The sequence below is a fragment of the Eleginops maclovinus genome, chromosome 9 (genome assembly GCF_036324505.1).
Source record: "Eleginops maclovinus isolate JMC-PN-2008 ecotype Puerto Natales chromosome 9, JC_Emac_rtc_rv5, whole genome shotgun sequence".
Taxonomy (NCBI): domain Eukaryota; kingdom Metazoa; phylum Chordata; class Actinopteri; order Perciformes; family Eleginopidae; genus Eleginops; species Eleginops maclovinus.
The window spans coordinates 21,432,232-21,454,730 of NC_086357.1; the positions used below are offsets into that span (position 1 = coordinate 21,432,232).

The window sequence follows — 22,499 nt, forward strand, 5'->3', positions numbered from 1 at the left end:
TTTCTGAATGGTTCATAAAAAGCATCAGACAATATTTTCCTAACTATGCCTTTCACTATTGCCATGCTTATCTTGTTCTTAACTCCACACCCACATCTTTCCCATACAGGAGGCCCCTGCTGTGGACAAAGTAAAAATAATGTTTGAGAATAGTGCCGACTTTTTTGGGAGGATTATTGTTTATTCCTTGGAAATCCTTGGGGAAAAGCCACATGACCATTTTTTTAAGGCCTCTCGTGAGAGACGAGGGGGCTCCTGTGTAAAGTGCAGCATGGTGTGGAGGCACTTGGGAAACATGTCAGCTGTGCTGCCACCTCATGAACTGATGTGAAATTAGCCTTTTTTGGTATGGACGCTTTCTGGGATCTGTCAAGCCATCTCGCTATTCATTACTCAAACTCATAAGGCTTGGCACTGACTCTTGAGTTTTCCGTGCAGTTTTAATGGATTTCTTGTAATCATAATATCTTGTAATGGTGCTTTTTTTTTAACTTATATTGTGCCTTTGAATCAGCCTCAGTCCAGTGAAACACAGTATAAAAATAGGTTTTTATTAAAACTTGTTCATTGCTGTGCTTCAGCCAAACAAAAATAAATCCGCTGCAAAACATAGCATTTTACTCCTTTTTGTACAAAGTTGACAAACAATGTAATGCATACAAGTGGAAAAAACAATATGTATAAAATAGCATATGTCATTTACATGATGTTAATGTCTCCACATATGTACTAGTCTGTGCTACTATGTAATTGTGACAGAGGTCTTGGTCTTCTCGCCACTGAAGAGCTGACCGCTGTTGTTTTTCTTTTAACTCTTGTACAGGTTCAGAATATGGTCCTCCAACACTTTCTGAACTAGAAAACAAAATACATTTTTTTTACAGAAACCTTTTTTAGAAAAAAAATGTATTTGTTAGATATAAAAACACAATACATACTCTTTTTGTGTCCAAGGGCAACAGCTAAGGCCATTGGACTGTACCCAGAATCAGACTCGATGGTCATGTCTGCCCCTTTGACTTAAAAAGAGTAGAGTAAGGGCAATTATTAAGCATACAAACAGATGTTTCCACAATCATGGCTCTACATAATCGACATGCAATGTACCTAAGAGTGACTCTACACATTTGATGTGGTTCCCTCGCACAGCATAAAGAAGAGGAGTTCCCCCATTCTGTGAAAAAAAACAAGAATTAATTAAAAATGCAAAGAATCCCATTGAAATTGTATCCTTCTAAATACATGTGGGCTGTTTGCCATAACTCATACATCTTGTGGACTTGTGATGCAACGCCAGAGATAAAGTAAGTCATGAAGTACCCAGTCAAATGTGTTAATGTCTACTCCATGTCTGAGAAGAGACTCCACAATGTCCACGTAACCTCCAGAGCTGGCCAGTGTCAGGGCGCTCTCTCGCTCTGTCGCAATTGTTTTGGGGTCTGCGCCCTTAAACAAAAATCCCCAAAACACAGGGTGAGATGATGCATTTTGTCTTGATAATATGTTCATGTCGCTTACTTCTAACCTTTTCCAATAGAAAATCCACCACTGCTTTCTCTCCAAATGCTGCTGCCCACATGAGAGGCGTGAAGCCCCGGTCATCCTGTTGACTTAGCAGTGAATTGTCTGGAAAATCAAGCCAGTCGCAGCCCATCAGTTGGAATCTTTTTACCACTTAATGGCAGGCAAAATAAACATTCTTTATAACTGCTTGGTGTCAGAGAGATTCCTCACCTTTACTCAGGTGTGCAGCCACTTGTGAAACCTCGCCTTGAGCTGCCAACTGGTGTATAGACAGAGCTGAGGGAAATAAAATATGAATTACATAATTTGCTTAAGACAATGAAAAGGCCATTAAAAACAATTGTGCTTGCACTTTTCCATCAGAGCTTTTTACTTACTGTCCAATGTTGCCGGGCGTACTGTAACCTCATTCCCACGCTGCTTGTTGGTCAAAGTGGTGGGATGTATGAACATACCCTCTTCATCCACATCCGTTGTTTCTGGAGACACTGACCCAAGCAGATGACCACAACCATGTCAGTAGAAAGATTTTCACAACTATTATTCATTATTTTAAGACTACAAACGTCGGGTGACAGATTCTACACAAACATGTATCAACAAAGTCGTCACAGATAGGAAACTTAAACTAAAAGATAAAAAGACTGCACACATACCATTGGACCCCTCATCTATTGAATCGGGAGCAAAAACATCAGCGTTGGATGACCGAATATTTTGGCCATCTGCAACTTCTTCATCACCACTGCACTCCATAATCACTGCAATGAAAACAGGTCATGCACTACCCAATAATGTTGCAATGCTCTCAAAAAAAAGTAAGGAAAATGACTTTATAAACCACATTACCCGACCGCTCGCCACATTGGGTCTCACAGTGTAATTCGCGCTAACTTCCTTTTGTGAAAACTGAAAGTGAATAATCCCGAGTCCCGCAAGATGGATCTTGCTGAACATTGAAGTGCACTGAGGTATATAACTTTTCGCTTATTTGATACGCTATTTTCAATCAAGTAGTTTACATTTAATTAAGGTTTGAATCAAATCGTTTTCCGTGTCACTGCCGTTGATGCTATTCAGCGAGGAACTGACTTGTAATGATCGATGTTTCTGCCCGGAAGATTATCGGGTGACACATGACAACAAAAATACGGAAGAAGCGAGAATCAGCTGACATACATCTGCATTTTGTTGTGTCAAACTACGTGCATTATGGAGGACCAGGAGATGCAACTGAAAGTGAGACGAGGTAAATGCCTATGCAATCAATAAGTATACAACTTACCTCATTGTTATCTGTTAAATGCTTCAACTGAGCTAGCAGTTGTTAGCTCATATTAGCCGCTAAGTTAATTCTTTGACAGTGTTGTTCACTGTTATTTGTCCATGTCCCGTGCTCTTTTCCTCTTCTTTTCTAACCTATGTGGGAATTCTTTGCTTTTGTCTGTATTTTCTGACTCTACAGTTAGTGATAAATTCACGGAGAGCATGTACGTGCTGGCTAACGAGCCGTCAGTGGCTTTGTACAGACTGCAGGAGCACGTCAGAAGGTCCCTGCCCGAACTGGTGCAACACAAGGTAAACAACCTGCTTTGTTATACTGTTGGGGAAAAAAATACAACATTTAAAATCAACAACAAATACAAAAGAAAAACTAAGGCTCAAGGGACATTTGTATAGCAAGTAACAAAAAATGTAAATGTTATTAAATGGGGGGTGTTTCATATGGACTTGTAATGAACAAAGTAAACCCACTTCCCATGGTTTTAGTTTGTTCCGTTGTTTGTATGTCCGCAATTCAGTTAAAGAACAGAATTATATAAATCAGGCCGTGGTTAAAAATTGTATAATAACAATAAATAAAATGTTCATTCTGCTAGTATTTCACATAAATTGGTTAGGAGTTGCGTTTGATTGATACAGTAATATGCTGTACTGGAACCAAAAATCCCCCAAAGAATTGTTCAACAAGTTATCCCCGACCTCAATTTCTCCCACATGGACTTCTGTAATTCACTATTTACCTGCCTAAACCATGTATCAGTTTCCAGTTTTCAGCTGGTGCAGAACGCAGCTCGACGTAGGTAACTCAGCTCTCCCGTCCGGGCTCTCTTTTCAGAATTTAATTATAAGGTTCTATTCAATTCTTGAAACAATTCGTAGATAAGCATCCTGGATTTTGTGTTAAAACATAGTCAAAAAAGAAAAATTCCTGTGTATTTGATGCTTGTGTTTTCTGTCATATTTCACACAGACTGACATGCAGAGCTGGGAAGAGCAAAGTCAAGGAGCCATCTACAGTGTAGAGTACGCATGCAGGTGAGGTGAAGCATAGACATACATATTTGCAGGCTTTATGTTTTGACTGTTAACACTTTCATTGATCTGTGTGTTTTTTGCAGTGCCGTGAAGAGCATGACAAACAGCAGCTTGTATTTCAAAAACATTGACGGCCTCCTTCGTCAGGCCATCAGCATGAAGGAACAGATAAGCAACTCTCAAGGACGCAGGTAGGAGGCAGCAGTGAACATGCCGACTGAGATACAGTGATGTCTGAAGCATAGGGGTAAAAATCAATGGTTACTTATTCAACCATTTGGACAAGGAACAGTGAAACATGTTAATCTTTCCAGACTAAAAATAGTCATTGACTTAGTTATTGCAATAATTTAAAAGTCAAACAACAATTATATTAAAGCCTTTTAGGCTATAGCATCCACACCTTTAGAAGTGTCAAAGATCAGTCACTGTACTTACCCTTAATATCCTAAACACAATTTACTAGGAACCTGGGTTTTTCATTGCCATATCCAAACTGTAGCTACTGTGCATATGACAATAAATCCTTTGAATCTTAATTTGAGAGTAAAATGACTAGTAATTCTATGTCTTGAGTTTTGTGCCGTTTTGATCCAGTCTTTGCTACACATCACGCTGTTTTTTTTGTTCATGCAAATGCTTGTTTACCTTTGTTTTGTATAATCCTTTATTCCAAATGTATATCTGTTAGTATTTTGGAACATCAGCTAATACAACTTTGGTTCAGTTCTTGCCATTTTATTTCCCCAATAACTGCAAAATAATTATCAGGCCTGTTCTGAACTATTTTGTAGTTAATGGGAACTTCATTTTTCATTTGTTTTCTGTTTTTTTTTGTTTGTTTTTTTCCCACTGACATCTGCATGCAGCTTACATGATGTCCCTCCACATGCCCCACCCACTTCCTCATGACCTCTGGACTGAGGTGTCCCAGGTTAGTATTTCCCCCAGTCTTGATGTAATCACATTGAGGATTATCTTTTATTTTATTTATCAAGAAATTATAAAAATGTGCGTTTAAATGACATTTAAAGTCAACATGTTTTTTGTGCACATATTTTAGTCTCATTTTGGGTCTCAAGGCATTCTACTTTTAAAAATGTGTTTCCCTCTAAATTCATTTTAATTTACAATTGATATGAAACGATTTTGAACAAAGCGTAACAAAACACATGTGCACAAATATTCGGCAAAAGCCACCATATACAGTGGAATAAAGTATTCACATTATTACAATAAAATATGAACATTTGCCAGATTGATATTTGGGCAACGATGGTGAGATTTGAAATCAAGCTTATTCACATGAAGCACGGCACATTTGACTTAATGTGTGCTCAAAATGTTTTCAAAAAATGTAAAATACTTTAAAATCGGAACAGGAGAATCAGTTGATGTATATGTTTTTCCACCTGTGTCGATGTGCTCAGGATCAGCATTCTGAGTGTCAAATGGAACAAAGTGACAGTTTTAAGTCACAATCTTATTAGCAGTCCTCTTGTGATGCTCAAAAGTCATCAGTGTATTTAACCACGAGCTCAGCTTCCTTTGTTTCAAACAAGAGTAGAGTCTTTTGCGGTGATCCCTGACTTGCGTGCAAGGACACTCCTCATCTCATTGTTGACCCCATTCCAGGGTTTAGCTTGGGTCTGCAGTAGACCAGACTCAGTAGACAGGGTCCTGTGCATTCGGGGACAATTGCTGCTGCTGCTGTAGCCGTCTTTATCACTACCGTGGCCCTGGGAGCCTGCAGCAGGGGAGTACTGATGCTCCTGCTGGTACTGTTGCTGCCTCGGGTTGCCACATTGAGGGTAGGCGATCTGATGCTGCAGGTGAGACTGGCTGCGTTGCATCCGCGGTTTGTCCACGCCAATTTTAAGCTCGCAGGGTCGGGAGACAGGTGTGATGCTGCTCCCGTGGTCGTTCTGGTAGAGGGTGCCGAGGTGGTCGTTGTGATAGTGTTTGGCACTCTGAGAAGCTTTGACCAGAGAGTGGATCACAACGACCAGCAGGATTAGGATCCCCGGATGAGAGAACACAAGCACTCGCAATGCCTGTCTCCACCTCAAATATGAGGAGCATAAAGATGGACATAGCTGCAATGGAAAATAAAGAGAGAATTTATTTAAAACAAAAACATTTAATACCACAAACAATGTGGATCTGTAATGAGTGAAATATAAATAAAAAAATAACTTTTTAAAGTAACGTCTGGGTTTGCTGCTAGTTTCCTTCATTTTGATTAATGTTCACTTTTCTTTTTCCAATTTGATGCTTACCAAAAATGTATTGAATGTTGTTGAAATGTCATATAAAGGTTAGCTATTCTTAGAGTTGTTCTATGTTTATCTCCAGGAAAAGGACGGTGGACTCAGGCATGCTGAAGGAAGGGGGAGAGAAGCACAACTCTGGGATGTGACGTGACTTCCTGAGTTGGATGTGTTGCTTCTACAGTCTCTTGCTCCACTACCTTTCTGATTGAGGCTGAAAGTGGGGTCAGAAGGCCGACAATGGAGTGACTGCCTCCAGTGACCCCCCCCCCCCCCCCCAGTACAAGCCGCTCAGTGGAACAGAGCACCACATCGCTGCCAGATTCAGAATTAAAAACACTTAAGTCATGGACGCTGCTCAAAGAATGCATTGTTCTCGTGGACTCGCGGGACAAACCAGAGAGAAAGCAACCGTGCTGGTTTTGCCCCTGCTGTTGAAAACCCACTGGACAGCCGAGTGCCCAGTTTTCTAGTCTTTGGGAATTTGTTGTCAGAAACTACAACGTCCCATGCATGTAAATTATAAAAGCTAAACTCACTTGGCGCAAGGAAACCCTGCTACAAGGCAAATCAGGTGCCCAGTCCTAAACTTTATTTAAGGATTAAATATATAACCTGCGAGATTGGGCAACATGTTTTAACAAATAATCTTTAAATAAATAACTACAATAACATCACATTTTTAATTCTTACCTGCCAAGTAGACAGAAACCCCCAGGCAGAAGAGTCCGATAGCCACGTGTCGCACACCTCTGCTATCCAAAAGGAACCAGTCTGCTCTGTTGAAATAAAAAAGTTCAGTTTTGTCAGCATTTTATCATCAGCTCATACATGAAGACCATTTATAGAAACATTTTCCTTTAAAACAATTTTCTTTTATCTCAGTTTATTGCATTTTTTGCAATACCATCCATGTTGTCTTGGTCCTTTTTCTATTTCTCCCATAAAATATAAAATTCCTGAAATATTTGAATATTGATTATCAAGTTTGGTTCCTAAATATTTTTGAACAGCTCATTATTATTCACATTTTCTTGGAAGGTCCCCTCTATCATTAGGGAGGTCCTGGGATATGTTGGGTTAATAAAGCGACGTGGGAAAGGGCCAGCCAGAGGCCGTGTGCTGGGTGCATAATGAGAGGAAAGCCATTGTTTAGACAGGATTCAGAGGGTTTGAGTGGTGGGGGTCGGCCAACAACATTGCAGCACAGGCCTCTAGACTCTGACACATAAGGAAGACCCTTTTATACTTCTGAAACTGTGTTTTCTTTTAATGAAACTTAATGTAGTCAACTAGAATCTGCTTTGTTTTATGGAGATTAATTAAAGAAGAATGTGTGTGCACAGAAAGAAGCGTCTACTAAATGGATTAAATGTTTAAGTAGTGTTGTACACCAACTATGTGAACAGCAAATAGTAGTCGTAGTTTATTTGATCATTTTAATATTTGTTCCCTTTCTCGATGCATTATGTTTTTGAAAGGCAACTGTTGAATTATTGTTTTTCATTTAATGCTGGACTTAGTTTTGCCTGTTTTTGCTATACCTTATGTTAAACCTTTTACTAACTTTAGCTTTTCATTTCAATTAGATTGTCAAACCTTAAAACTGTTTTTAAAAATAGTACAGTTGAATTAACATCTCTTTAGCATAGTGTCAATGAAAGTGAAAAAAACAAAGTGTATAATGCAAGTGAAACACGAGTAAGCCAATTGACCAATAAACAATGTTTGCTAAAATTAGCCACTAAAACTAATGATAAGACCAGACCGCCTGAATTGAGCAATGGTGGATTAACTGCAATACCTTCAACGTTTTTATTTGTAACAGAAATACAGGTTCTGGTATTAATTATTTAAAAACGTGCATAGATATTCTTCAAATGTCCCTTTCATTTAAGGTGCGTATTAATATTGCAGGTAGCTGAAAAGGGATCGCAGGTGCCTTCAAGTGTCACCCAGCCTATCAGAACTGACCGGAACTATCTCTTTCTGAACCATTTGGATCATCTGCAGCATAATACAAGTGAGTGAAGCGGCTGTCTGGGCCTGCATCAGGGTTTTTTTGTGCTAGAGGAGGTGCGTTATAGGCAGGCTAAAATACCTCTCCGTGTCCTGCTCTCCTCTGCAGACCTCTGTTGAAAAGTAGCTGTGGAGGAGACACACAACCACCGAGCTCAAATGGAGGGTGAGAGACAAGGCGGAGAGCACTGTGGACACTGGCAGCAAGACGGCCCAGATATGAGCGGGGATCAACCAGGAGGTGGACTGGGGAGACTCCTTTACTGCCGCCTGTTGAGACTGGAGCTGGAAAATCAAAATGACCGATAAAACCGACATGATGGCCGATAAAATCCCAAGTAAGGACAGCACTATGAGAGACCGCTGGCTGTACTGGAGCGTCATCGTTTGTCTTCAAATTCAGGCGCTTTCTCCCGTGAATTCAGTTTCGCACAACTTTAAATACACTTCTCCGGCGATCCTAAACTCCCCAAAAGTACGCAGGCATTTCAGTGCGAATAAAACGTATTTCTCTGTCCTTTCGGGATGAATTGTTTCCTCTCCAGCATGGATTTTTGCAGTAGTTTGCTGTTGTGGTAGACCGCCCCGCTGCTCAGTCTGAGCATGTGATGTGCTTTAAATCCCCAGATTATAAACTTCGCAACAACAATGGACTTTTTCTCTTGGATCCTCGGAAACAATGTGTTGACGCGCTACTGGGAGAGGGAGAGCTCACTGACCAAAGTCAAAACACCGTGACAGAACAAAGGGCATTAAAACAGTGCTGTCCCCCTCTACACACTTTTAACAAATTAAACAGCCTTTTTATAATGTTAGAAGTGTACAAATACGTACAGCTTTAATTTATAGGCATACTCCAAAAGAAAAACAGACCTTAAAAAAGATCTCCTATAGACTTTATGTTTATTATTATATCTTTGTTCAACAAGGACCGTGCATAAAAATACAATAATCTCAAGAAGGTAAGAGATGCTATATGCCAGATTATAGCCAAAAGTTAATTTCCATCAATCCCTGCAGGTACACAATCAACCAACATTAAAACATTTCCTGATCAGATCAAAATACAGGTCCAAAATATCAATATTAATACATTTATTTCCTGGGCTCAAAGATTAGCCTACTTCTTATTATGTGATGTCACCTCCTGATAAAGCGATTAAAGGATTTATGAGCTCATTTCAACAAGGGCCAATTAATTGCCTGTTCATACAAACACTCGAATAATTGACATTAACTTCATAAATCAAATGTGACTCAAAGTCCAGATAGTCCTTTAGTTTTTCCTCTGCAAGATGAGAGTGTGGCAGGTGTGCATTACAGCTAACTTCTGAGGAATTTGAAGCAGCAGGGCCACCTTAGCTAACCCTCTCCTTTGCAGAATACCCCTTTTCTTCCTCCTGCAGCTCCTCGGACTCTCTGAATCTAATTATCTTTTCAACAGTTGCCACGGAAACAAGCACAATTTATCATGGAGATGCATTTTTTACCCCTTGCATCTACTTATTTGACAAAAAACAGCAATCACCTTTGCTTTCATTTGTACATGTCAACCTTGTGAAATGTACTTGTCCAGCATCTGCCTAATTTCATAGAATTGATATTTAAAATTAACTCCATTTTCACTTCACATACCGCTGCTGGACCGCAAACACCTTAAAGTCTGTGACCTGTGTTACAGAGGCCTTATTGTTCTGTTAAAGTTGGGGTTTGGTGGAGCACCATGGGGGAGGGTTAGAAAAGGTGTAGCCATTATTCTGTTGAGATGTAGATAAGACTGTAGCTATAAAGGTACACAATGTGAACAATTGCTCTCACACATGTACACTGACCATGGAGGCTATTTCTGAATTCGACAGCCTCACCACATGCTCTGAAAAGGACCGTGGCTGATCTTGTCGAAAGCAGAAGTGAGAAGTTTCAGGAAAATGAAAAAAAATGGACTTGACAAAGAAAGTTCTCAAAGGCACCTTTACATCTCTCTACTTTAGGGCCCTTGTATGTATGATTAATTTTAAGTAACTGTTTGTATTCCTTCCTTCAGCTTAATGGAGCTCTGTTTAGAGTAAATGTATGAAGATACATGCGTAAACAGCACACTGAGGAAAGGTATAATTTTCCCTAAGCTGCTGCTGATTATTGCTGTATTTACAGATGTGGGTTGGCACTATTCCCTGTTGGATGGACGGGGCCCACACAGGTGAATCCTGGAGGTAAAGGCTGCAGCAGTCTGTGGGGATGTTGCTAAGTATTGCATCATGATGCTCAGTTTAGGTTACCTCTCGGGAAAGTGTGTATGCTTGCGCTTACGTTAGCTCTACATGTATACTATATGTCTCAGCGTGTTTTCACTGTGCGTGTGAGAGAGTTGTTATCCACACTTAAACAGATGATCTGTATTAGCACATTTGTCACTTTATTATTTTTAGGAGCACATTGTGTCGCATCCCAAAAATAGTCAATAATGCAGCTCATGCAGTGATTCAGTTATTAATATGTCTATTAAGCTGACAGTGTGTCTGTTTTCCAATAATGTCTTGGCGCGTAATTGTCTTAGCTTTGTTTGAGCGTTTTATTTCTCCTTTTTTGGAGTCCCCCCACTGAATTTAATTAGCTGTACACAGGAAAAGCTAATAAACACATATAACAGCAGGTGGATTATGCAGCAGTTAGGGCACATAGCACTGTTGTACAGGCTACCAGAAATATGGTAGCCTGTACAGCAGTTGTGTTGCCTTATATGCTCCCTCCTCTTTGAAGCTCATGTTAAATGTTTGCAGAGACGTCGGTCGTTGATTGAACAAATGTTTGCTTATTTTGGAGCTGTAACTTGTGGTGATGTTGTAATGAATTATAGTCTTAGTGTTACTGTGATGTCGCCTGCCTTTAAGGCCTGTATCTTCAGAGGTGGCTAAATCACATATTAGTTTCAGATTAGAGCTTTAGTTGTGTTCAGTTTGTTTACCAAAAGAGATTAAGAATCAATGCTTTGGGGGATGCTGTCAATTCTTTCAGGACTTCTACTTATGTGCACCATGTTCATTCACATACAGCAAGCATGTCAATGAGCATAGCCTCTACCTGAGTCCATTCTCTTTCATCTGCAGACACTATCATTCTATAGGCTTCATCCTTCAATCATCAACACACTTAAACCATCTGAAGAGAAACAATATTCCTCTTGAATTGACCATTGTTGCCTGGTTGCTTTTGAATAAGGAAATTGTGACACAAGAGACTTCTAAATAATTTCTTAGGATTGATTATACTTAAGATGTTTTGAAGCTTTATTAGAACATCAACTATGTCAGCTAGTGGTTTCCAAAACGCGGTCATGAGCGAGCTTCTGTTGCCATCAGCCAGTTATATTTTATTGCACATTTCTATTATTCATGTGATGTCAAACTATTTTACTGTACTTGGTTTTGCAGACATTTAAACATAAGGAAATAATGTGGTTTTTTTGTTTACACCAGAAAAAGAAATATATGCAAATCCCTTATCACAAAACAACAGGACTTTCCACCGGTGCCTGCTTTCAGAATCCAAATCCGTATATCTTTGTCGTCATCATACAATATAATGACATTTCTTTGGCATCTTGTTAAAAATAGACACAATTAAATAAGTTAAAGCAGTGATAAAAGTAGATGATGCAATGCAATACAATTAACTGTAAATGTACATATTTACACATTTTACATACTATAATATTGAAATGTGCAAAACTACAACAACGTGGATATAACTGTGTGTTCATAAGTAGTTGCAAAAATTAACCAAAGATGCTAACAAAATAGCAATAAATATTTGTGGTCACCTCTCCACCATCCAGTGATGAAATTATTATTCTCAAACTTGTATAAGAGCCTCACTGGTACACAATCTTAACAAATGGTTAGTCTCTGCTCTGTAAAGCGGATATTTTCCGTAGCTTTATAAAACCCGGAGTGTATGTATGTAAGTGTAACTTCTGCTGTGAACACGCTGACACCCTGCACTGAGTGCTGGTGCTTCTGGAGGACAGGGGGGTGGAGGAGTGTCCAATGGCGGGCTGAGGAGGCGGAGGAGGCGGGGTGAGATGACAGCGAGAGGCGGGCTGCAGCAGCCAGCTGTTGGAGAGCAGCTGAACCATCGCTACTACTGCACCAGGTGATCTTATCTCTGCCTCAACGCAAGACCACAACACAAGACAAGACTTCGATTAGACATTCTCATTATTTGCGACTTTTTCTTTTTGTTTTGTCTCGAGCCAGAGGGTGAAACTCCGAAGTGAACAAGAGGAGATCGATAGCAGGTGAGAAGAGATTCCCTTGTTTATTAAAGCTTTTGCGTTTAGTTTTTGAGGATTTCTGCTATTTTATCTTCCAGTGTGCACATATTTATGCAATATATGAGTAAAGTTACCTGTTGCTGTGCATTTGAAAGCAGCGTATAGATGAGGCTATATTAGACAGGGATGCTTGGCAACTCGGGGACAGAAAGGCTATTCTTAAACGGTCTATTTTGAATGACGTCAGCAATTTATCAGGCCTAATTATCCACTAACATTTTCTAAGCTATGTATTTTTACAGTTTTTATTTTGAGCGTGAAATAACTTGCCTTGCATACTGAATTATTTGTTAATAGAGACATCCCATGACTCTTCCATCTTTTTCATCCCTTCAACCTGTTGCATTTCCAATCACTTCACCGCCCTTTTCAAAATGTGGATTGGTTATTCTTATGTTTTGAGTGTGATATCATTCAAAATATCACTTTTTAAAATTAATTTATTGTCTGAACTTGTTTCACTCAAATGAGCAGACGTTACATTTCCTTCTGTCAGTTACCTTCAAGGTGTGGTTCATCTTCAGTGGAATAACTTTTAAAAGTCATGAAAACATTTTTTTCTTTCTATTCATAGAAAGATCCAATGTTCTGCTCGTGTACTATTGCTATTCTGGTAATATCAAGGCAATTCAATTATCTGCTGGTAAAATTAGACAAATATTTCCTCACCATTACTCAGCAAAGGCCCAGTGAGTGCATGAACTGTCTGACCCTGAAGATGACACATATAGAGAAACACCCAGTTATTTATTTATCCTTATATATTGATGCTTTGATCCAAATTAATTTCTTAGCTTTAAACACAAAACTTAAAAGTAAAAGAAGAGATACACTCTTGGCTCCTCATGTATCAGCTTTTGTCACAACCTTTGGCAATTGGCTTTTATGACATGAGTTTGTGAGGTGTTCTGTATTGGTTCATGTGCAATTAGGTTCCAGTTTTCGTCCTGGTTTTATATTTTACCATCATAGCACGGGACTGTGATGTGACTAACACAAGCATAACTAAAATGACTTAAACAGAAGAAACAAGGCTGTGTCATGCACACAAATGTTGCTGCTGCAGTTAGAGTTCAGCATATCGCTGTAGCGCAGCAGTCAAACAGCTTTTGCTTTGATTGTATAATCAATACACATATGAAATAATATTTCACAGCAGCAGCAGGAACACAGCGGTTCACAAACACGCTAAGAGTGGATTATTGTTGCATTTCTTTTACTTTTTTTACTCAACAACTAAACTACAAATATTCCATTGTGGTGGACAAAATGTGACCGGCGCCTATAGGAATCTGCTCATCCATCAAAAGCCATTAGCTTCTTTGGTGTATCTTCTTACACGTGTTTAGCATGTTTTTGAAACATTAACAAGCCATCATGCTCTAAATGACTCATGGAAAGAAAACCGTTGAAGCAGAACCCCCAATACTCTACAAATGCCCAACTTATTTCCCTTCTCATTCATGCGTACAGTTCACTGCTGCAAGAAAACCCACCAGAGCAATGCGCTAATGTGATCTGATTAAACCTTTTACAGTGCTCCTGTCTGTTGACGCACTAGTGTTTAGTTTTCTTTGCATATGCGTTGTTGTCACAGTGAGTTCCCCAGTGATCAGACAGATTCTCCCAGGGTATAAAGCTGCAGGGTGACTGTGCGCTGTGTCTTAGCTCAGTTTATTCCACTCTCTCGCCTCTGGGAAGGCGTCTGACAAAGTCCTTATCTATCCCTATAGAGGCCTGAGGCCCAGGGGCAAGTGTTCATTTGTGCAATTATTACACAATTACAGGACACCAAGCGATTCTGTTTTACATCCATGTCTTATCATAGCAATAGCTGACATGTTTTAAAAAAGCTTTCACTTTCTACATTTTTCACGGATGACAATATCAGGTGTTGACCTTAGAGATAAAGGTCACAGGCATTAGGTGTGTTTGGTGCATTCACAGACCTCAAATGACAGTTGTGCTGCGGGAAATCCTCCAGAATTAGCTGAGGTGTCAGGCTCAACCAGTCCTTTTCCTGCTTGTCTCGGCCTTTAGGCCTTCGATAAACCTACTAAACCACATACAGTTCTATAGCTAACTCTACAACGTTTGGCTGGAGGTGTAGCTATATTTATACAGATAGTCATGTGTTTTAACAGGGCTGTGATAGTGGTTGTTTTGATGTATCTCAGAGGAGAGGAACCTTCTGTAAAACCCCTGAGATAAAGATCTTTCTGCCCTGTTTAGAACACATGTCCCACTTCCCTCTGCTCACCATAAGCAGGCCTTGATATGAGGATAAATGGTCTCCTGAGAGACAGACCTTGTTTTACTTTTTTGTAGTGTGGCTGAAAGTGTAAGTTAGTCCAACCAACACTGGTTTTTGTGGTCCTTTCATTATAAATTAAAGCCATTTGTCCTCAGCGTGCCCTGTTTTCCCATCCAGAAAACGCCAATGACAGGTTTATCTGCTGCTGTCAGTGTTGAGGTGTGTCTTGTCACTGCTGTAAATTCAGCACAGTGGATAATGCAGGACTTTATAAGGTAATAATTAGGCCAAAGAGGTGGATTCCTCCCGAAAATGCCCCAGATGCCTGTGTGGCAAGCTTACATTGAGGGACAGCGGGCACTTTAGGGGTCGTGGGAACACAGGAGCCATATCCGCTCAGGCACCATCAGGAGGGACAGGGGACTAAATATAGAGAAGTCCAATACATGTTCAGTATTAGGGGGAAAACCAGTGAAAACTGCTCTGGGCTTTGGAGAAGCACTGTCAGGTCAGAGGAGTCAGACCACCACTTAGCGTCGTCGTATTACTAACAGTAGAATGCGCATGTAATCCAGACAGCTTATTCAAATATGTAATTAATTTGGTGTTTAATGAGTTAGAATCAATGATTTATGGCTGTTTCCCATATTGCAAAGAATTTCGGAGGAAACAATCGTCTGAGTTGACATTTTCTATACTTTCCAGCTCTATATGGTCCTACAGGGGCAGGGACAGGAGCGGGGGTTTTTAGACCAAGAAAAAAAAAAGGAAAAACAGCGGTTGTGCGTTTAAAAAATGAACATTCTCAAGCCAACCACAATCCATCCATGTCTTTTGCCTTCTGCTTGTTTTTTTGTGAACATGCATGAGAGAGGAGTGGGTGGCTTTTAGCTTCAGCCATCATTCAAAAACACACCATTTTCCTTTTACTGTTTGGTTTTAGCTATTGCCTGCTGAACCTTTAAAAGGAGCTGAGGACTGTATTTTTAACCCTGTCTCTTGGGGCTGTGCGGTGCAGTGGAGTCGTGCTGCTGGCCCAGGGGTAACCCAGACTGCGGGGGTGTCAGACTGTGTGGACTGTTGGCCCGGCAAGGGCCGCTCTAACTTTAGACCGCATCGCCTCATGGTGGTATAAATAAACACCCTGCCCTTACCACAGGGAAAGGGACTTGAGTCGCTTAAAACAAATGGATGCCACTTTCTCACCAGAATTTGATGTGTTATTGCTTATTGTATAAATGTAGGCGCACATATGCACAAGAATAAACAGTTCAATTGTCGTTGCGTTCAAATGTAAACCTCAAGAAAAGATTTGACTTGCGTTTTTTTTGTTTTGTGTTGTGTTGTGTTTGCAATGAGATCAGTTTGTTGATGTTCAGTGCAGCAGTATGAAGAGTAACCCAAAGATTGTGTTCTCTGTGACTACAACATTTTTATTATTGTTTTTATTACAGGTGTCAGCAGAACGGCAGAAAAATGGGAAGAAAGAAAATACAAATTTCTCGTATTCTGGACCAGAGAAATAGACAGGTGGGCATTATTTCATTTACATACCGTAAGAACTGAAATCCTAATTTTAGTTTTACATGTACGTATGTACCAATGTCTCCCTCAGTAATATTTTTAGGGGGTAATTTTAAGGCGTGTTCGGACAGCTGTAAATATATTCTTGCAAATTTAAAAATAATAGCAATTCAGGAATGCACTTCTACAACTGTTTTTGTTCTGTTGCATTATGTCCTCTTTTTCGTATGTAACAAATGTTCCTATGGTCCTTCATCAAATGAATTAGATCCTCAGGTTTAGTGCAACGAGGGTGCAACAATCAGATTGGATGATGCAACATTTTACGATTCTTGCAGCATGCATGCCCTCACCTGCATATTGAAGCTGCTATTAAAATCAATTTGGTTTCAATGAAACATTGGGTGAAGAATTAGAACTCAACATTTCCTGGACATTACAAAAAATCATAAAAATCTTACAGTGACTGTGAGATTTTGTTCAATGCTAAAATATCAGTAATATCACTTATACTCTTACAAACTATACAAACTAAACTGAGCGCTTTAACAGAGCGACGTGGAAAATAAGTGTAAAGCTTATTAAATTAGTGTAAAGACAGATTTGACTGTACAGTAGAGGAAGTTCTGTAGTGCTCCCCATCATCTGTTCCCCCTGTATAACCTGTCCCCATCATTTGTGTACACTTTGATTGTCCCCTACATGATTTCGTATTTGTGTTTTTTATGATGTTCTGTTGCCTCTTAGCATATGTAACAAATTATACGGTGTCCTTGGGTGTCATGAAAGGCGCCTAAAATAAAATGCAACATATTATTACGGGTTTTTTTATCGGCAGTGTGTGATCTCGATGTTACGGTCAGAACTTACATACAGTATGAGTCACCACAGACGGAGGAAATATCAGCTCGATACTGTAATGTGACAGAAAATATCACATTATGCCAAAACCGGTTCATATGTACATTACTATATCAAAAACACATCAAACACACACAATGAATCAGTGTACACAAGGGGAAACACATATTTAACTTTGTCCAGAGTACTGGCAATTACAGTATTTGTATCTGATCTTCAGGACTGGATGTCTTCTGGTGATATAAATTGTTTCGAGGGGATTTATTTTTTCTTATTTGTATTAAGGCTGCGAGGATAGACAGTAGCTGTATGCTGTACAAATTGTGAACCCTTTATGGACAAACTTGGGATTTTAGGCTGTATAAATATATCCCGTTGTCAACACCTTCAGTATTTGAAGAAATCAGTTTGACATTTTTGTGTTTTGCTTTTCTTTAAAAAAATGCAAACTTGCTTTTTGGACTATAATTAAGAGGTATTCTTTTTTTAATACAAAAAAATCTTGTAAATCTTACAAGACTTATTATTTGGCAGCGTATCCAAGTCTACAAAATTATTATGACTATTTTTTTGTCTATTCTGCTACAACCCACCCACCCGCTTTATTTCTATTATTAATTCCTGCATAAATATTTGAGCAAGTGCGTACAGAATTAGTTCTGACACATTTGACTTTTAGATTGATTTAGCAACTTACTTCCTCTAAATGTTCAGTAACTGACTGAAGTTAAAAGGAATATAACCCAAACCTCTGTGTGTTTTTTAGGTGACTTTCACCAAGCGTAAGTTCGGTCTAATGAAGAAGGCGTACGAGCTGAGCGTGCTGTGTGACTGTGAGATCGCCCTGATTATCTTCAACAGCACCAACCGTCTGTTCCAGTACGCCAGCACAGACATGGACAAAGTGCTTCTCAAGTACACCGAGTACAGCGAGCCGCACGAGAGTCGCACCAACACGGACATACTGGAGGTACTGTGCATGCTGCTACTAAAGGAAATAATGGTGAAGCAGGATTAAGTATTAACAAAATAGTACGTTGGTTTAACATGAAATTCTGTGTGCACAATTGTACACCCTTAATATGATGCCTTTTTAAACCTTCCTGATAGCATTGTGGGTCATTTTCCACATGCACTTTCTTTTCTGTTTCAGACTTTGCGCAGGAAAGGCCTCGGCCTCGAAGGGTCAGAGCTGGAGAGTGAAGAGAGCATGCAGGTGGCTGCAGACAAATATCCTCTCAGCGAGGGCATGGATCTCTCTGTGGCTCGCCAACGCTTCTATGTCAGTCTACACACTTCTGCTATTGCACGGTTACCACAAGCACAAGCACACACACACACACACACACACACACACACACACACACACACACACACACACACACACACACACACACGCACACACGCCGAGGTGATCTGAGGTTGAAGTGTTTTAAGTTATTTTTTATAATTGTAATGGAATTAAAAAGCTAAAACGTATTAAAATGTCCAAAAACACAATAAGATATTGACACTTTTCTTCATTTTCTGACAGGTTTGTTATCTTTATTCTTTGGCTGTTTTTATACATGATTGTTTTTCTTCAGGCTCCGTCGCTCCTCTCACCTGAGGCCCAGTTTCTGGTGTCTGCAGGCTGTGAGAACGGCTTTCCTAACTCCTCTGGATCCAGCATGGCGTCCCACAGACCCTCTGGCTTTAAATCGCTGGGCTGCCGACCGGGCGCTTCCAGTCCTGTTGTGCCACACGCACACACTGCATTCATGTCTCCACACTCAGGTAAGCAGAATCATATAAAACATTACAGACGTTTTTTTTAATTTCAAGATGAACGGTTTGCAGGAGGTTTAAAGGACAGCTAAATGATTCAGCTGATAAATGTGTTTAACGCAATTATACTCATTTACATTTACACTAACTGACTTCTTCGTGACTGAATTAAATGTGATTTATGTGAACATTTTTGAAAAAGGATCAATGGCATTGAACTAAAACTCTCAAATGAATGGGGAAAAAATGGGTTTGTCTATAAAAACTTAGCAGTTGACACCTAATGATTTACAAAGTGTCAATATTTAACCTAATAATAAAATGTTTACCATATTAAGCCTATAAACATTTTCATCTAAAAAGTAGAAAGTATGATAATTGATTTGAAGAACATCTAAGTCTTGTTCAAAGCCTGCTGTAAAATTAATATGTGGGCTGTCAAACACATCACAGCTGGCTGGGATCTCACAGGAAGTGTGTGTGTGTGTGTGTGTGCACACTAATCCACACGTGCAGTCGGTCTGTTTTATGAAACTGGCCCTACACCAGCGGCTGCAACCAGTTCTTTAGTTTCTGTACAGAACGTGTCACACCTGCCAGTCATGTCAGCCTCTTTTACTACTAACACCCGTAGCTAACACCATGATTCACATTAGACACCGATCCTTAACAGCCTTGGTGTTTTAAGAGGAATTATTTCAGTTTTTTTAATATATGACACTGATTTGTGATTGCTTAGAAATGGATTATGTCACGTCATCGATGCATTAGTAATACATAAGCCATAGCACTGTCTTATAAAAGATCAAGTACCAATTTTAAGCTCAAACTAAAAGAAGAAGTTCATTTTTATCACACTTTTGGCAACAGGAACAGGGGGGTGAAGAATGTATCACAGAAAATAAATGTTTCTTCTGTGGGTGAAACAAGATCACATCTCTTTTCACTTCCTGCTCCTTTCTTTCGCTGTGTAGGTATCGGCTACTCCGTGTTCTCCCATGGTAACCTGAATCGAGCTCTGGACATGAAAAGCCCTCCTCCTCTGAACATAGGCAGTGACAACTTACGGGGGGATGCTGCTAACATGGGCCTGGGGGCCACAAGAGCTAACCACAACTCTACTGTAAGAAGCTGTTACTCCCCAGCCTTCCTTACAGTAAATGTGTCATGCTGTCACTCTCCCCACAAACTTGAGATTTTTGGTTTGACTTCTTCTCTTTCCCTGTTCATCAGAGGGGAGTCTTGTACCAGGGCCTGCACAGTGGCAACTCAATGGTAGCCATGGGCAAAGCAGGCCTGCTGGGTCACAGTTTGGGAGGGTATGGCCTCCCTTCTCCGGGGGTCTCTGGTACGTCTTCTGTGTAATATATATTCTGTGGTGTTTGCTTTAATTAGTGAGAGTTAGATGAGAGGATTGATGCACTCTCATGAATGTCTGTTCAAAGTTAAAAGTCAAGCAACAACCAGAATTAACTAAAGTACATTAGTCCAAATAAAATACATTTTCCAGCACATAACTGCAGGTCATATTGATTTGGTATATCACAAACAATATATACCGGGTTATTCACTTTCCAGACTAGCTACAGTTATTCCCCATGTTCCAGTCGTTATGCTAAGCTAAGTGTCAGTCTTCTCATATGACTCTTGACAAACCTATATTTCCTTAAAGGTCTAAACATCGCCTTATAGTGAAAATATTCTATCTCGATCACTGATTTTGGTATAATCCATGCCTGAGTTAATTAATAGTTCTCTTTTCAGAGTACAGCCAACCTGGTTTTTATCACTCCGTCAGTCTACAACGAGGATCAGTGAACCCCTGGCAGTCGCCTCAGGAGCCCCATGGGCCCCATATACACCCAGGGTGAGGATATTGATGCATGATATGTAACCTCTCTGAGAAACATTTTTTATTTACTTGTTTTCTGTGCAATGTTTTGATCAATCAAAACATTGTCATTTTGAAAAATTGCACAAATCTCAATATGATGGCAATCATCAGCCCACATTTTTCTTAAATCTTTATCTCTACATGTATGGCAGCCATTCCAGTGTCTGATGAATTCCAACACAGAGAAAAATTGTCAGTAGTTTATAGAATACAATAGAAAATATATATAATCATTTAACTCAAAGACATACCTAAAAATAAGACAAGAGAAAATGATAATGCTGAAGTCCTCCCTTCATTTTTTCCGGGGCAGTATGTAGCTACAGAGCAAGTGACTAACTAATCATTGAAAACAGCTGTCCGCTGTGGCCACTAGAATGGAAAACAATATGACCACCAGTAAGACAAAAAGAACCCAAAAAGTAAAAAATATATGAATGAAACAACATGATCAAAAGAAAGGAAGTGTAAAAATATAGGGAAAAATAATAAATTAAAATACATTAAATTGTCATCAAGCTGCATCTGATACATTTAAGACAATTGCAGAATCGATGTTTAAATGTTGACATTTATTGTGTCTTGTTGTTTACAGGATGTCCAGTGGAGGGTGCTCCTTCCCCTCTCAGTCTTGCCCCTCAACCTCTCCACATCAGCCCTCCCTCAACCTCAGCATCAAGTTGGAGCGTAGCTCTCCGGAGCACATGTCCTCACCCACCTCCCCTCCTCTGCACCACCTCAGGCAGCACTCTCCAATCAGCAACCCCGATTCAGCTTGCCAAACCCCTCCAGAAGCCCGCCCGGCCAATGAAACAAAGGAGTTTCCCAAAGTCGGATACCCACAAGATGGGGAGGAAGAAGGGCAGCCACACAGGCAGTTAGAGATAAGTGATGGGTGGCAGAGATAGCTAGCTGCTGTCTAACACCATCTCCCATTCAATCAGCTATCTTCTCCATCACATCCTTCACACACACACACACACACACACACACACACACACACACACACACACACACACACACAGATATGACACAGAAGGTAGCGAGGTGGGGTCGATGTGTCCCGTTCATCCCAGAGAGGCAATGCCTCTCTTTGTCTCCTCACTCAGAGCTGGTCTCTCCGGGCCGATGGAGAATCTTTGTTTCTGCGTCACTTGATTGATCCCCAGAGGAGACAGATGCATACAGACATTTTGCTTTTTATTTGGTTAGTTTTAGTTTTCTGTTTGGAGCTTATGTGAATCAAAAATATATACCTTTTTTGGGGGGTTTTCCGTGACTTTGTTGAAGTTAGCTTCAGGGGACCAGCTGAGTTTCTCCAAAACTGTGTTTGACTGAAGCTGGGCGTGAGAATTGGGAATCAGCTGTAAAATTACACAGCACTGCCTTCATGTAATTATTTCGGGCAAAAGCAGAATACAAATGATTGATCACATTCGCCAGAATAAACAACTTAGTCTGTGTAAAATATATCTTTACCCCTTATGCCCCTCTTGTTATGTAAGCTTTAATGTTTTGCGCTTTCGACATAGTGTCCCCACAGAAAAACTGTTCACCCATTACTTCAGCCTTGACCCCTTTTTTTAAATACACATGGACATTTTAAAGGATTAATTATCATTTGTTCTTAAGTCTGTTTCAAATTATTCTTACAAGCCCATTTGCACACTAAAATAATTTATGTTCCTCCAGTCCAGTCTTCTCAAAAAATCTCCTTTTATTGATATTCTAATG

The 22,499-nt window shown here is 39.9% G+C and overlaps 4 protein-coding genes across 13 annotated transcripts; 2 read left to right on the forward strand and 2 right to left on the reverse strand.

Annotated features, from left to right (window-relative positions):
• Window positions 1-530: 530 nt before the first annotated feature.
• Window positions 531-3,075, reverse strand: rfxank (regulatory factor X-associated ankyrin-containing protein). Of its 5 annotated transcripts, none has more exons than XM_063890452.1 (9): window positions 2,810-3,075; window positions 2,196-2,285; window positions 1,902-2,012; window positions 1,735-1,800; window positions 1,526-1,626; window positions 1,321-1,446; window positions 1,108-1,174; window positions 939-1,019; window positions 531-855 (listed from the first exon to the last, which is right to left on the reverse strand). In XM_063890452.1, exons 2-9 carry the CDS (start codon window positions 2,278-2,280, stop codon window positions 809-811), a joined length of 684 nt encoding a protein of 227 aa, XP_063746522.1. In that variant the 5' UTR covers window positions 2,281-2,285; window positions 2,810-3,075; the 3' UTR covers window positions 531-808. The 5 variants fall into 5 exon arrangements, with proteins under 5 accessions (XP_063746522.1, XP_063746520.1, XP_063746521.1 ...); XM_063890450.1 differs by having other exon boundaries at window positions 2,181-2,285; window positions 2,810-3,072; XM_063890451.1 differs by lacking the exon at window positions 2,810-3,075 and adding an exon at window positions 2,374-2,727.
• On the forward strand, window positions 2,606-6,787 carry borcs8 (BLOC-1 related complex subunit 8). 2 transcript variants are annotated; one of them, XM_063890456.1, is made up of 6 exons: window positions 2,610-2,773; window positions 2,990-3,102; window positions 3,779-3,843; window positions 3,927-4,034; window positions 4,713-4,777; window positions 6,199-6,787. In XM_063890456.1, the coding sequence occupies exons 1-5, from the start codon at window positions 2,737-2,739 to the stop codon at window positions 4,753-4,755; spliced, it is 366 nt and encodes a 121-aa protein (XP_063746526.1). In that variant the 5' UTR covers window positions 2,610-2,736; the 3' UTR covers window positions 4,756-4,777; window positions 6,199-6,787. The 2 variants fall into 2 exon arrangements, with proteins under 2 accessions (XP_063746525.1, XP_063746526.1); XM_063890455.1 differs by lacking the exon at window positions 4,713-4,777 and having other exon boundaries at window positions 2,606-2,773.
• tmem221 (transmembrane protein 221) lies at window positions 4,811-8,891 on the reverse strand. The gene is given in 4 exon segments (XM_063890448.1): window positions 4,811-5,867; window positions 5,869-5,939; window positions 6,807-6,892; window positions 8,215-8,891. Coding segments are annotated over 4 exon segments (930 nt in total). The 5' UTR covers window positions 8,517-8,891; the 3' UTR covers window positions 4,811-5,396.
• On the forward strand, window positions 7,608-21,711 carry mef2b (myocyte enhancer factor 2b). Of its 5 annotated transcripts, none has more exons than XM_063890445.1 (11): window positions 7,608-8,136; window positions 8,242-12,284; window positions 12,389-12,429; window positions 16,174-16,249; window positions 17,871-18,107; window positions 18,258-18,386; window positions 18,691-18,880; window positions 19,846-19,994; window positions 20,105-20,219; window positions 20,636-20,738; window positions 21,361-21,711. In XM_063890445.1, the coding sequence occupies exons 4-11, from the start codon at window positions 16,196-16,198 to the stop codon at window positions 21,671-21,673; spliced, it is 1,290 nt and encodes a 429-aa protein (XP_063746515.1). In that variant the 5' UTR covers window positions 7,608-8,136; window positions 8,242-12,284; window positions 12,389-12,429; window positions 16,174-16,195; the 3' UTR covers window positions 21,674-21,711. The 5 variants fall into 5 exon arrangements, with proteins under 5 accessions (XP_063746515.1, XP_063746514.1, XP_063746513.1 ...); XM_063890444.1 differs by having other exon boundaries at window positions 7,608-7,949; window positions 8,031-8,136; window positions 8,242-12,429; XM_063890443.1 differs by having other exon boundaries at window positions 8,242-12,429.
• Window positions 21,712-22,499: the final 788 nt, after the last annotated feature.